General features: G+C 39.4%; 2 protein-coding genes across 11 annotated transcripts in view; one reads left to right on the plus strand and one right to left on the minus strand.

The window, feature by feature from the left end:
* pde4cb (phosphodiesterase 4C, cAMP-specific b) overlaps nt 1-10,520 on the plus strand; it is an 87,014-nt gene extending 76,494 nt beyond the window's left edge. For 4 of the 10 annotated variants that reach the window (XM_026323024.1, XM_026323027.1, XM_026323022.1 and 1 more), the window contains 8 exons: nt 2,494-2,666; nt 2,751-2,849; nt 3,102-3,266; nt 3,485-3,584; nt 4,068-4,222; nt 4,721-4,843; nt 5,640-5,822; nt 6,149-6,718. In XM_026323024.1, the coding sequence (XP_026178809.1) occupies nt 2,494-2,666; nt 2,751-2,849; nt 3,102-3,266; nt 3,485-3,584; nt 4,068-4,222; nt 4,721-4,843; nt 5,640-5,822; nt 6,149-6,718 (1,568 nt within the window). Of the gene's footprint in view, nt 1-2,493; nt 2,850-3,101; nt 3,267-3,484; nt 3,585-4,067; nt 4,223-4,720; nt 4,844-5,639; nt 5,823-6,148 lie in introns of all 10 variants that reach the window. The other 6 variants (XM_026323025.1, XM_026323029.1, XM_026323026.1 and 3 more) reach the window with 3 other exon arrangements.
* A 177-nt stretch (nt 10,521-10,697) lies between these two features.
* On the minus strand, nt 10,698-13,123 carry LOC113139946 (IFI30 lysosomal thiol reductase). The gene is given in 8 exon segments (XM_026323594.1): nt 10,698-10,825; nt 10,897-10,965; nt 11,092-11,244; nt 11,765-11,854; nt 11,941-12,012; nt 12,157-12,241; nt 12,243-12,343; nt 12,983-13,123. Coding segments are annotated over 8 exon segments (771 nt in total). The 3' UTR covers nt 10,698-10,765.
* Between the last annotated feature and the right edge of the window lie 2,504 nt (nt 13,124-15,627).

The following is a 15,627-nucleotide window of genomic DNA, read 5'->3' on the forward strand; positions in this document are numbered from 1 at the left end:
GAGGCTCAGTCTTCAACAGCCCTGCCGGCAGGATGGAGGTCCAGCCAAATGAGGATGGAGCTGTCAGTCGGATGCTGTTTTGATATGAGTCCCTCGGCATCAAGCCCAGCTGTGTTTGGAAATGAACACCATGGTTTTGGGTGTGAGGAAGAGGAGGCACTGTGAGAGAGGTGAGAAAGGCCAGACAGCGCTTCGTGTGACGCTGCCACCCTGGTCGTTCTGCATCCTTATGGTGGAGTGTGCTTGTGTCTGGACTCATCATCAGTCATTGCTGCTGTCCTAATGAAATATACGTGGATGGAAAATACAGAGGATAATATGTGGACATGAGGTAAAGCAGGCTGCCTGTGATGTCAAAAATTGGATCATTATTTCTTTGGTTTGTACAAAAACGGATGAGTCATATTTAACACAACCGTGCCTGCTGGGACAGCACCTTTGGGTCAACAAATCATATGGGGATTATATTAATACTCTCGGTGGAAATCTTGTTTTAGGGATTTTTATGTTTGTTTTTTTTTTTCGCATTAAGGATTACCTGCATCATTGTGGGTGTTTTTTTAAAAAAAAAATCTCCAACCTGTAAACGTCACAAAGCCTTTTCAAACCTACATTTGGAAAAACATGCGATGTGCTTCGTCATCAAGCTCAAAACAGTGTTAAGCTCCTGAGAGGCTGTCAGGTTTTGCTCATCATCCTTAGCTTTCTGCTGTTGATATTCTCCACCCACTGAAATATAGCAGTTAGTATACATTTATTGTATATACACCTTGTTGTGCTCTGACAGTACATCTGTATACTGCAGTTGTACATAATTATACCTGTGCATGTTTGTCCTGTTTTCTCACCTCAGCTGAAAAGCTGTTGGATAGTTTCAGTCTCAGTCCTTAGTGATATCTTGTGGTTGACTTTGTACTTAATATTCCAGTGCTGTGGAGATGCTGAGTTTTCATGGTATTAACAAAAAACATGTTAATAACTTTATGTGACATGTGTATTTTATAAGCTGTATGTCTACATGAAATTTGCTAGTGTTTGACGTAGGCATTACAAAGCAATTGCTATGGTTGTACTCTGTCAGTAGTAGTAATAGTAGTTTAGTAGAAGTAGTATGTGTTTGCTATCACATCTCTGATTTTACAAAACATATTTACAGCTCTTCAAAAGTCTGTTAAACTGCCTCAAATGACGTCATTTTAGTCAGCTATGCCTCCGATTACCTGACCTCTATAGCTCGAGTTAGGTTTAGCTGTTTTTATCGGATATTACCATAGTTCACCCGAACCTCAGACTGAACTGTCAGCAGTTGCATTGCAGTATGGGTAACAGAGGGCAAGGATTTGGCTCTGCTGCATCAATCTGTCATTGTTATAAGTGTATGCTTACTACTATTAGTAGTTCTGGCTGCAGCAGTAGCAGCAGAGTTAGTACAGCATCAGTAGTAGCAGTTGTAGTATCTGTATTATTAGTAGAATTTGTATCAGATGGTTCAGTCACAAGTATTAATATTTTCAGTGTTAGTAGTAGCTGGATCCGTAGTAGTAATTGTATAATATAATTGTACTTGTAAAATGATTTCTGATCAATACAATGTTGTCAGTACAATAATAGCAGTAATATTTGAATATATTTCAGTTTTTATTTTTAATAAATTTGGACATATTTCTAAAATCATGTTTTCACTGTCACTTACAGGCTATGGAATGTAAAGTAATTAGCAAAATGTGAATGTGTATCTGGGCAGCACAGTGGATGAGTGGTTAGCACTGTTGCCTCAGAGCAAGAAGGGCCTGGGTTCGCAACCTGTCAGGGGCCTTTCTGTGTGGAGTTTGCATGTTCTCCCTGTGTTTGCATGGGTTTTTTCCAGGTACTCTGGTTTTCTCCCACAGTCCAAAAACATGTATGTCAGGTTGATTGGTGACTCTAAATTGCCCATAGGAGTGAGTGTGAGTGTGTGAGGTTGTTTGTCTCTATGTGGCCCTGTGATGGACTGGTGACCTGTCCAGGCTGTACCCCTGCCTCTCACCCAAAGAGAGCTGGGATAGGCTCCAGCAGATCCCTGTGACCCTGGTTAGGAATAAGCGGATATAGATAATGGATGGATGGATGGATGGATGGATGGATGAATGTGTTTATCTATTTAAAATTGAATCACAAACACAATTATGCATGGATTTGGTGCATTCAAAAAGAACAGTTGCTACTGCAGTGCACAAAATAGACCTCATGGATGTTGTTCTCCTATAATAGTGTAATCTACAGATTACACATTGGAAACAAAAAACATAAGCTGATACAAAAAACACCCACGTATGGCAAACGATCTTAAATGGCCAGTGTCAATGCAATGTAGTGACAAGATAGAAACTCAAGGAAAAAAATCCAGACCCTTTGTTTCATAGCCCATTAGTTAAGGATTCAATGAGTGTTGCAAGTAATCTGTTACTACAGATACTGTATGATGAACAGCATGTTTTTATGTCTGTGTTGCAGAGAAACAACATGACGTGGAGATCCTGTCCCCACCTCTTAAGGAGAAGGAGAAGAAGAAGAGGCCAATGTCACAGATCAGCGGAGTGAAAAAGGCCACACAAAGCCCCAGCTTAGCACCCACCTGCATCCCCCGCTTTGGCGTCAACACTCCACAAGAAGGCTTGCTGGCCAAGGTGTGTTCACACACACTAACATACATGATACACACACACACATGCAAACCTGTGACTTATAGATGTCCTGTTGTTCGCCTCCAGGAGATTGAGGACATTAATCGTTGGGGTCTGGATATTTTCAAGGTAGCAGAATTTTCTGGAAACCGCCCTCTGACGGTGATCATGTACTCTATCTTCCAGGTAGGTAGAAACTTCACAACATAGCAGAAAAAAAGATTTGAATGTCATGAAATTCTTTTTGCACATGAAGGTCTATAAAGTTAACTTTAAAGTTTGCACTTGTTTACAGTGCATTTTGTGCTCTGATCCAACAAATTTGATTTATGGAAAATCTTTCTGGCAAATTCTGTGGTGATTAGAATCAACTTAACACCACCGGACAAAAATAGGACAATGTGACTCAGACTCCTTCTTGTTCTGCCCTGCCACTAGGAGCGGGACCTCTTGAAGACCTTCAAGATCCCAATTGACACCTTCATCACTTTCATGATGACTTTGGAGGACCATTACCATGCTGATGTAGCTTATCACAACAACATCCATGCAGCTGATGTGGTGCAGTCCACCCATGTTCTCCTGTCCACCCCTGCATTAGAGGTGAGCCGAGGAAGCTGTTGGTTACTTTGCAAATTCCAATAAGCACTGATTTTGGTTATACAGGTAGATACCTGTGCATAATACCTACAGACTAGCTCCAAGGATTTTGTTTTGAGGCAAAACTTTGACCTCCCAGTGTGCTGTTTGTGTTCAAAATAAGTTACTGTTAAAATAAAAATGCACTTATTTTGAATGAGTGTGCTTTCTGTTTGTCCCAGGCGGTGTTCACTGACCTGGAGATCATGGCTGCTCTGTTTGCCAGTGCCATTCATGATGTCGATCACCCAGGAGTCACCAACCAGTTCCTAATAAACACCAGTAAGTTGCTCTCACTCTCTGTCCACATCTACCACAACAGGCTTGGTCTCAACAGGAACCCAAAAAAAAGATGTTGCAAAGCTTTTCAAAAGTGTTCAAACTCTTCTCAAATTGTGACATTTATCCCAGGCTTAATGGAGAATTTAAATATCATTGAAAGAATTTGAAATGAATGTAAAAACCATAGCTCAGAAACATTTTAACACCTAAACAATGTTAAACATTAAAACACTTTCATACCCTTTAAAATACTCAACAGTTTGATTTGCAGTTTGTTTAGTAATCAGTAATCATTAGTAATCAGTGCTGACAGTCTTTTTCTTTTCAATACTGTTGTATCCTTGCAGGGGGATTGGGCTGTATTCATTTTGTGTCTGCTTTTGCACAATATGGCAAAGGATGTCATTTAGACTGGGCCTACCACTTCACTGTTTGACGTTCCCTGTTAAACAGTTTTAACAGTTCCAACCCACATCTTTGCAGGTTCGGAGTTGGCGCTGATGTACAATGATGCCTCGGTGCTAGAGAACCACCATCTCGCTGTGGGATTCAAACTGCTCCAAGAAGACAACTGTGACATTTTCCAAAACCTCAGCAAGAAACAGAGAGACTCACTCCGTAAGATGGTGATCGATATGGTAAGACTCTTATCTTTTTGTTTGGTTCATTGACAATTGCGCGCAGTGAATGTACTTTGATTACAGCTGCTTTACAGTACATACAGTATCTGGTAATGGACTTTGTAAAGCCATTAATATGCAATTGTTGCATGAGAGCACTGACAGACAGTTACAATTGTTGGTCAAAGGAAAGTCAGAGAGTTAACAGGCACCATAAAAAAACAGTAGACAAAATGCTTAAATAATGACAGAGCATATATTCAGAGCATCCAGAACATGCAAACAATCTTAATTTTATGTTTTAATTGTTGTACTATGACTATGGATGTTGTGTCTATCACTGGTCTGTCACTAAAATCTCAGTTTTGGGCAAGATCCCACATGTTTAAAGGGAATCACCAGCCACTGTTGTCTTTAGAAATACAGGGGAAAAGTACACAGCCAGTATGTTTACACACTATTTCATTGAAATCAGTGACTAAAGATGTGCATTTGTGTGGTTGTTCTTCTCTTCAGGTGCTGGCCACAGATATGTCCAAACACATGAACTTCCTGGCGGACATGAAGACAATGGTGGAGACCAAGAAGGTGACCAGTCTGGGAGTCTTGCTGCTAGACAACTACTCTGACCGCATCCAGGTGAGAGCACCCCCTGCTGGTGTCACAGTAGACATACTAAATACTGTGTAGTGCCATTCAGCAATAGTATGGACAAGGTAAAAACTTACAGTAAGAGCTTAGAGTCACAAACGACATACTTAATGAATACATCATGACTCTTTATAAAATACATATTCCAAGTGAGCTGTAAATAATACACAGTACTGTGTTTCCACATTTACTTATTAGTTACGCACAACAAACTGCACAGCTGTTTGTACGTTCAACCAGAGAGTTTGTGTGAAAATGCTGCTGCATACTGGATACAAAATAGTCATAGCATCTCAACTGTAGTGTTTTACCAATGTGGTATAATGTGGTTTAGGTGCTGGAAGAAGGAAGAGAGGGTTAAAGACAATTATATTTAACTATTTAACCAACATTTTGAAAGCAACAGTGCCAAAATAATTGCTCTCAGCCCCTCAGGTATGAAGTTTTATAGCTTTCTGTTTTGTTTTTTTACACTGGGTAATTCATATAAATATTTAAATATTAATTAATGAATCAACAAAATTAGTTAATAGATCATTTGAGCATGAAAATAATTGTTAGTTGTAGCCTTAATTACAGCAAGTGCATATTTAGCTCAGGCCATGGCTGAGCCTCTTAATTTACAGTTCATAAATAATCATCAGAAAATCAAATACCTCACAATCCCACCTACAGTGGCAGATTGACAGGAAGATCTGGTTAGAAGTACCAGTACTAATCTAATCTTGTCCATAGAAGTATAGCATCAACACCAGCAGGGTCTGATTAAGTGTCTCCCCTCCAGGTTCTGCAGAACATGGTCCACTGTGCCGACCTGAGTAACCCAACCAAACCTCTAGAGCTGTACCGGCAGTGGACGGACCGCATCATGGTGGAGTTCTTCACCCAAGGAGATCGAGAGCGGGACAAGGGCATGGAGATCAGTCCCATGTGTGACAAACACAACGCCTCCATAGAGAAGAGCCAGGTAACACCTACTGACTCACAGAACTGTAGAGGGACGTAGAGATACAGTACATGTAGATTCGTAACAGATTTGGAGTCTAAATCCAGTGTTTAAAATACACAGATGAGAATCAAGTTTCTGCACAGCAAACATGAAAAAGGATGTTTATGCCCATCACAGAATAATGAACAAAGATATAATATGAAAAGATATAGCTGGACATTTACAGATATACCCTTTATCCAGTCAAATCAAAATGATCTTTGACAGAGGATCTGTCTGTTTATTTTGTATAATTCATACCTGTCATATTTTCATTACTGTCATTTTTCATTTTGTATGACCAGGTGGGGTTCATTGACTACATTGTGCACCCTCTGTGGGAGACCTGGGCGGACTTGGTGCACCCTGATGCCCAGGACATCCTGGACACACTGGAGGACAACAGGGAGTGGTACCAGAGTATGATCCCCCGCAGCCCTTTGCCTTCCAGCCCTGACGAGCACCATGCTGAGCTGGGACCCGGAGAGGAGGCTGTGGGAGCTGGGGGAGCTGTCACTTCAGGGGGAGGAGGAGGGGGAGGGGACAAGTTCCAGTTTGAACTCACTCTGGAGGAAGAGGAAGAGGATGAAGAGGTGGAATCTGACCTGGAAAGTCCCTTAGAGGAGGAGTCCCAATCAGCTGGGGAGCGGCACCGGGACTCCTCATCACCATCTCTGTCTCCGGACCCTCACAGCAACAGCAGGTACCGCCCCCCCTCACCTCACCCTCCCCGGACCCTGAGTTTGGCAGCCATGTCTATGCGGAGCCCTCACCCCCATAGGACGCTGGCCTCGCCAGGGCAGGAGGGTGCCAACAGGGACAGAGAATTGAGCCAGGAGGGTGATGGGGTGGCCTGCCTGCATATGGGCACATAACAACCAGCACTACCTGCCCCGCCTGAGAGACATGAATGCTGAGTGTACGGATCCGGAGGCAGGGCAGGCCTTTACCAATAATGTCTGTAAAATCACCACAGTCCCTTTACGCTGGAGACACCGTCTCTGGAGAACAGAGGGACTTTCCCCCTCTGTTTTATTTTATTTTTCAGCCAGAAGATTCGATTTAGCCTCTCTTTGGGTGCCTAATAGGCCTTTGTGTCCCATCCTGCTTTGTTGTAGCTTGAGCTCAGTGTCCCAGTCAAGGACAGCTGCATTTTAACTGGGAAGAAGAGTGAAGCAAAGGCATGATACTCTACCAAGAACAAAAGGTAAAGGAAATGTCTTCCTCCAGAATAACTGTTTATAACATTTGGACTTGAGCGAATGAGGATCGCGGTAGTTTGACAGGGTCTTTTTTATTTTGCACCACTGTTTTAGTTAAGGATATGAAATTATTGAGTCAGTTTGAAATAAGCGAGTATGTTTTCTTTGTTTGAGAATGATGTGAGAGATTGAATCATTTTACCAAATACAGAATGTAGGTGAGAAGCAAGAAAATTGATGGACCTAAACCTCAGGGTATGAAGAGAAACATAAATCTAATGTAGCACGTCTAGTAGTGGGTACCCTGGACATGACCCCTGATCCCAAACTGTCTTTCCTGTTTGATTTACCTCCAAACCAGAGACAATTGAGACTTTGTTTAACCTGCATGTCTCTACATTTAATTAAAACCCTTTAAGAGAAAATTTGGCAACCGAAGCAATTGATATGTATTTAAACCAGCTTGTAGCACCGCAGAGATTGAATACTGAAGAAGACTTTACTCCAGTCTCACCTGTTGAAAATACAAGACACCACCTGTATAATCAGTTTGAGCTTTATTTTTTTACCTAAGATGATTTTAAATGGTGTCATTGTTTTAGGCTTTGACTTTCAAACAGTTCTTTGTTGCACATTTGCTAGTCTCGTCTGTGTTTATGTGCTTGAGAAGCATTTTTTTTATCAGGGTGCCTCCGGTCCGCAGTAGCACTTTACCGTCTCTGCCGTTCAGCTCTGCTTTCAGTCACACAAAGGGCTTCACCCACTGTAGGCCTACTGATCACACAAACACAGTACAGGACATCTGATGCCAGGTACCAAAAGGCAGGGCAGGAAAGTAACTGGCCAGGTGATTGAGAATTACACAAACCAATGGTGAAACAGGATTTTATGGACTTGACCATAAAATCACCAAAATTCATAACGTTGTTATTGTGTTAGCTTTTATTGGAATTAGAAGACCTCTGTATTATTCAGTTTACTATTTTTTGAAGCTTCAGATGGATAAATGCCCAGTTTTTCCCTGATGACATTAATTGGGTTATTTTTTTCTGCCTTTAGAAGGTTTACATTGACAACTGTTTTCCCATGCTGTGCTCAAACAAGCTGACCTTGATGCCTGAACTTGGCAGAGTTTTCCTAAATAAATAGCCTGCTTTCGTTTTGTTTTGTTTTTTCCCAGAATCAGGAATAATCTCAGAACTTCAAAATCACTGGTGTTACTTTCCCAGCCTGCAGACAGGTACTGCTGTAGAGATCACAGGGAGCACAGTTTCTGACAGAAATGAGTCGTCTGTAGTTTAAATGAAAAAAGATTGTCATTAGTGCTCGACTGGGATAACTGTGTGCCATAAGTGTTGAAAACACAAACACCTGCCAGCCTATGATGCTGTACATTTTTACACTAGAGATTTTAACCTGATGATTGTATCAAAGTCACTGACTTTATAGTGTTAGTTTTTATGAATGAGACATGTTAACAGTATTTAAAGCAGCAAATGTAATAGATTTTGTGCAACTTAGGATCCGTCTGTTCAGCCCTTTCCTAATCAGATAGCTGAGACTTGAGAATGTGTGTAGTTTCAGGAGTTTATTGACTCTCTCTGTACCAAGTTCAGTCTAGAGCAGTGTTTGTCGCCGTCACTGAAGTAGAAAGACCAGGGAGCAAGCAAGCACTACACAAAATATGATGCACTTCCTGGTCAGGCAGTAGTAGAAAACACTAGTCTTAACATTATTTCATTAACTCAGCTAGCAAGCTTTATTGACTAGCCTTACACCTGATAGGAGAGGTCAGAGCTTGGTGTTAAAGGACCATTATGTTGTTTTTAACATGCCGAGCACCACAGCGTCATTTTACCTGCATTATTTTATTTTATTTTTTTTAGATGTCTAAAAGGTTCATTCCCAGCTCTGGAAAATCTGAAGCTTATTGTTGGAGCTTAAAAGATCAGAAAAAATCAGAAAACTTTTGTATATGTTTTTAAAGTGTCTGGCATTGTGACAAAATAGTTTGACAAAAACCATTTTGACTTGATCCAAAGAGTCTGAAAGAGTGTTAAAAGCACATAAAGGAGGTTTCAACATGTGAAAAACACACAAAAAAAAATGAACAGAACCGGAGCTAGAAGGTTTCCTCATAACAGCAGTAATAGGTCCTGTCTTTTTAACCCATATTTATTCTGTCAATTTACAGAATACATTTTATTCATTGTGAAAGCAACCAAATGATAAATGTCTTGTTTTCATGTCTTGCTGATTGGATTTTTTACTTTGCAAAAGTTAAAGCACAGATATCTTCACATGACGAAAATGCCAGGTTCACCTCAGCAGCTTCAACGTACAATACTTCTAACTTAATAACACTGGTTAAGCAGTGTCCTGTCTTTATAGGTAGAAAAACCATTTCCCCAAGTGTAATTTTGATAATGTTTCTATGTTTAATTAGGAAAATGGAGCTCAAACACCAGTAAGTAAAACCACTGAAACTATATGTATTATATACAATCTAAAATATGTAGTCAGTTATGAAGGAATGTAAAAAGACTACTGTTCTTGCTCTTTTATGGCCTCTTGCTCTTAAGATTTCTTTGAACCATCTGATTTTTTTTTTATTTATGTCAAAAACATGAACTTAAATGTAAAAATCTTGCTCATTTTTTTTACCTAAACCAAATTTTGTATGTCCCACTATGTGACAGCTATAACACAGCAGTGAGGCAAGTCTGTCATAAACACCATCTGTTAAGTGTCTGGTAGCTTTTCTGCAGCACAGAGAGGGATGGGTTTTAATTTTCCAGTTACTATAGATAAACTGAAACACTAGGTACTTTGTACAGGCAGTGACGTGACTGAACAAAAAAAGCAACATAATACAGAACGACAAAACAAATTAATCACTTTATGCTCTTATTGTGAAAGTACACCATTCTGAAGCATTTCAGTTTAATATTTAATAAAAACATCACACACATTAGTTGAACATGGCATTTTCATCTTGTGGGGTGTTGAGATGTGAATTTGATTTAGCAGTCTTTTTCTGTGCACCAAGAGTTTTTAATGAGCTGAAAGTGCAGTAGCTCAGTGATCTGAGGCATTGCAATGGCATATTAAATTCAGCCCTGTGGCTCTTTAAGGGAAGACATTAATGCCATATAGTGTTAAATGTGTTGAAAACCATTGACCATTAATGTTCATGCTGTCTCGTTTTCTCAGCCACTGTGTCGTGCAAACTTCTATAAAAATATTTATTCTTCAAAATGTGTCTGTCAAGACAAAGTACTGTAACATAGGACATTTGATTTTATGTTCTGGAGCCTAAAAATCAAGTATACTTTACAAGTATGTATACATCTGCCACTCCAATGTTTTTGTCAAAGAAAATAACTATATTTTTGTTTCTTATTTTAAGCCAAAAGAGTCTTGGGAATTCAGGGTGTTTTAAGTGGAAAATGCTAATAAATTATATGGAAATTTATATCAGCCTATGTTTTTATTCTTGTTTCATTTATTAGTCTGCCTCTATGAAACACAAGTTGTTTAAGTGGAAATAACACAATTCAAACCTGTAAGAAAGTCAGATTATTCCATTTTCCAGTCTGAATTGGCAATGACAAACCTTCTTTTAAACAAAAAATAAACTGGTTAGTGTGGATTTAATACTATTTTTTGGTACATTGTGTATATTATGATTTGCAGTTTGACAAAGTCATTTTGTTGTGTTCAGCAGATGTTTCTGTCCAGTCTGACTGAGGCTCCAGTGCAGGCTGGAGGCTTCACCCCCTGTAAAGACAAACACAAACAGAGTTATAGTCAAGCATATCACAACATGTTCAAAAAAAGTGAATCCTCACCTTGTACAGGTGGCAAACCAAGTGAGGAAGGGATGACATCGCCTTGTCCTCATTCTCCTCTTTGTATTTCTGAAACAAAACACGTTTGATTTTTAGCCCCTCACAACCAACCTTTAGCTAACAAGTAGTAGAATATGACTTCCTGATTGAACTTTTGTTAAGTTTCATTAGTCCAGTGTGCCATCAGCGTTTTACCCCATTGAATGTGACCCAGGGGATGTGTGTGTGAGCAGGGTTTAGAGCTCTGGTTATGACAGCATTGGCGTGCATGAGCTGGTATCCCAAGCCTCCTTTCACACAGGAATCCACACTGGACCAGGAGACAGAGGGAGCATAGAGCTGGAGGCACTGAAACAACAGGACAGGTCAGCATCAACAACACACAGACATTCTGAAATGTTACTGGTTTCTAATTATTACAACAAATCAATGCTACAGTCAGTGTCAACTTTTCCATTAGCTGTGGAGGATGTAAAGAGATGTTCTAACTTTCTGACACATCAACAGCCTCTTCCATCTGATGTGTTCACTTTTTAAACTGCAACTAAGTCTCAACAATTCTCATTATTTTCTGACATTTTATAGACTAAATGATTATTTAAATTGCTAATTTATAGATTATTTGATACTGAACATAAATATTAGGAGCAGTGCTATTTGTTTTAAATTTGGTTAAACTAGTAACTTTATAATTTGTCCTACCCCTGAATTATTTTGTTTTAAAGTTCAAACCAGAATGTGTTCACAATAAACAGTTCATATCACAATTATATCACATAGCTACAATAAACAAGGAGCCATGACCAAAGCTATTCAAAGCTACTCTAAAATCCCAGACAAGACACTTTTTTTCTCTGCAGCTACGTACAGGCTCAGCAGCATTGAGAACATCTGCAGCTGATTCCATGCAGTAGATGATGTGAAAGGCTGAGTGACCACTCAAATGGATGATACAGGCCTGAGGAACACATCATTTAAATTAAAGACATGATGATTTATGTGGATAAAACTGTGACAGAACTACAGGCAATAAAACATAAAAACCTCTATCATATTCCCTCTGCATTCAGGCTCTCCATGCTGACAGGTGAAGGGAGAATTTGCAGACAAAAGCTCCTACAAGAGAAATACAAGACTCCACTTTTAGTAGACATGCTGCTCTTAGTAATTTATTAGTAGTACAGTTTTCTTGGCTAAAATTGTTAAAATATTATCTCCACTTTCAGAGCCTCTGTATAGTTGGGGATGAGGATCAGTAACCTTAGCATTCCCATAGGGAACCAGCGTGACAGTCATGATGTCCTGCAATAACATCCAGGTGGGAAAGAGCTGCTGGGAGATGAAGACTGCAGGCTGGACACAAGCTCTCATAGTACAAAGTGACCGACACTGGGGAAACTGCCTGGTTTAGCCTGGTAGCATTTACCTCCATACACTGCTTCTGAACCTGCAAAGGAATAATTACAATCATAAACTCTCCAGTTCAGTGTTGAAATTAAAACAAATTGTGCCTTATTTTTCCAGCCTTCAGCCATCTCTCTTTGTGTTATTAGAACCATAGCTGCTCCTCCAGTCACATGAAAAGCCACGGCTGTTCAATTTCCAAAGCATGACTCTCATTTAAAAATGATGAACGCCAATGCATTCAATCTTGCATGCTTTGAGACAGTGATGTTCCATGATAATGTAAATACTATGGTGATCAATCTATCCCCCTTCTCCTAACAGATAGATAGAACATTTAATTTGAAAGAACTTCCTCTCCACATACGAGAAGAAAAAAAGGTTTGGTATTTCAGATGTTGATACGGACATGAGATGTAAATTTTCACTAGAGTAAAATTTAAAAATCTGTAATTGAAGGAAAAAACTGAAGCACAATATATAACAGAAAACAGGGAAGTGTGTTTCAGTTATTTGGTTACATTTGACAAGTCACATAATTATCCAAACTACTGTTATTCTGTTGATTGCTGGTAATGTTAGAAATGGGAACATTCATGCATTTTCAGCTGTAACAAGAATTAAGCTGAAAATCAATGACAGTGACCCTCTAAATAGACTTCAGTGTGTTTATTCCACTCACCTTACACTCAATTGCTATTTCCAGAGATCGACACCATTGAGATGGAGGATAATGGCAGGCTGGCTTAAGATGAAATGTTCCAAAACCTGTCCTGTCAGTACAGAGGAAGAAAAATACAGCCAGCAGTCCTGACAGCTTCATGTTTTGAATCAGGAGAGAAATACACAAAACTGAGGTGGAACTGACCGCTGCTGCCTTCAATAATGCTCAGACACGCCTGCGTCTAATGTTCCATGAAGATGAGAAAAACAACAACATATTTTACTCTTAGTAAAAAGACCAAACCTTAAATTTGAATTTGAAAAATAAAGCCTTATGGGAACTGTAGTTGCTGAACACTAACAAAAAAGCTTGCTTTTGCTTTGTCAAAATAAAAAGATTGCAACACAAGGCACATGGAATAAAAATACAACAAATAATGAAATACAGTTAAAATAACTAGCAAACCACATTAATTTAGACTATAGCAGGAACAAACCAGGAATTGTCTCGAAGTCCTGGTTAAATGTTGAAGACAAAAAAGTCCCCATTAATACAAATTTAAACTAGAATATGGATACAAAAGCCTCTGAACATGTTTCTGCTTTTCAGAAAATTACAGAAGAATTAAAAAGTCTGAGAGAGCGGTTAAAGGAAGTGAGGCGCCATCTTGGATTTGGGATTTTTCATTTGGGCACAGCTACTACCAGGACTTAGTTTTTGGTTAACCGAGAGAAAACGGTTTGGAATCTTTTCAGTCGTATCAGAAAAGTCCGCCTGCGCTGGGGCTTGTGTTTATTGTGAGTTCTTACCCCATAAGCAACTTAATTAGCAACGGAAGTCTCAACGGTTTGTGTCTCGTTATATAGCTAGTTAGCTAACAGTTAAAGCGAATATAATAAAGTGACAAAAATAACCTCGAAATATTTTTTTTTTCAGGGAGAACGCGGGGACTGTGAAGACCTCTGAAACCTGAAGGAGTAGCAGCTGTATCTAGGAAGGTGAGCTAACATTTTATCATCGGCCATATGTTAGCTAACTGCTAACTGCTAGCTTCACCGCCATTCAATGAGTGTTTGCACAGTGAAGCTTAGCTAACAAGTTAGCTAACCGGAACACGAAGGACATGGCTACTTCTCCTTTCCAAAGAAAATGGATCTAAAGACTGGGTTGTTTACTCACCAGCAGCAGCCGGGATTGTGCTACTTTACTTCAAGTTCGCTAGATTTGTGATTTTCACCACAATCTGTGACTGGGAGCATCTCTACCCTAGGCTGACTGATTGTCGAGGCACTTCAGGGACAAAGTGACTTTCTGAAATGGAAGAAGCATCAGCCTGATAAGGTAAGACTCATGTCGTTAACTCTATGCTGGGTACTGTGTTTGGATACGTGTGTGTGGAGAGCTTTCTGTTGGAGAAGTTCGTATTGTTGTCAGTTAGCTAGTTCAACGCTGGTTTACATTGCTCTATCTTCTCTGTGGTTGGTAGTCGGTAATTGGTGTGAGCGGGGCAGCAGGTGTTGGAGGTGTAGTGCTGGACTGCAGCAGTGATTTAGATCCCAGTCTTGTCAGTTTTACACTTTAGCCCAACTTGGAGGTGAATAAAATTGTCGCCAAACATCCCTCTCCTGCATTTTGACAGACCTGTGGTTGGCTTGTTATCATTGGACATATGTCTTCATGTATGATGTTATAGTGCTTAATGTGTTGCAATTGTAGTAAAATAGTAAATTGTTTTTGTGGCATATACTGGCCTTTACTTTGTTAATCCGAGGCCGTGGTACTTGATGAAACACCACCTTCCTTACAAAGAAAACATATTGAAATAATCTGATTATCAAATAGTGTTCAAAACACACATTAGACCATAACCACAGATTTATTTGGGGATCTGAAAGTGTATACATGACAGAGGCAAAGTCATGTTTTACACCAACAAAACATATCTGAAACCATCACTTTTCTTCTGCTAGAACTACTGAAGAAAAAGCAAGCAAATTTAACATCTGATTAAACATAAAAATGTTAAGTTATTGGATAATCAATATAGTAAATGAACATTTACATTAACAGGTTTTTTTTCACAGAAATAGGCTATTAACTAAGAACAGCTAATTTCTTTACAGTAAAGTGGAAAGACATGTCCATACAGCCACAATGGAAAAATAAGTTAAGTCATATAAACATCATTTTAACAGGAACTATGGTCAATGTGATACACAGACTAGTAGAGGTATTTGATCATATGCACAGCTTAAAGTGAAAGAAAACTTTATAAATTTATAATGTCATTGTATACAATTTGGGGTGAAATGGAAAACATTTCACAAAATGGTTTCTTTTCGACAGATGATAGTGCTAGCTTCCATCTCATTATGGCATGGATGAAATTTGTTGGACACAGACAAAGTGTTGCATGTTAGCAATATGTGAATGAAGATATCAGTAACTAACCAGCCTCTCCCTCTTTTTAACCCTACTAACTACATCAAACCTGTAAAAGAGCTAACCATCTCTTCACTTCCTGAACTACATTTCTAGTGATACCTTAACTCTTACTGCACCAAACCAACCAGTCCCTTCACTTAAATATGTCTACAACTTCTGTTGTAGACATATTTAGAACACAGCCATTTGTAGAACACTGATCTTGACCAATTCAGCGG

Source organism: Mastacembelus armatus, chromosome 4 (genome assembly GCF_900324485.2).
Source record: "Mastacembelus armatus chromosome 4, fMasArm1.2, whole genome shotgun sequence".
NCBI lineage: Eukaryota > Metazoa > Chordata > Actinopteri > Synbranchiformes > Mastacembelidae > Mastacembelus > Mastacembelus armatus.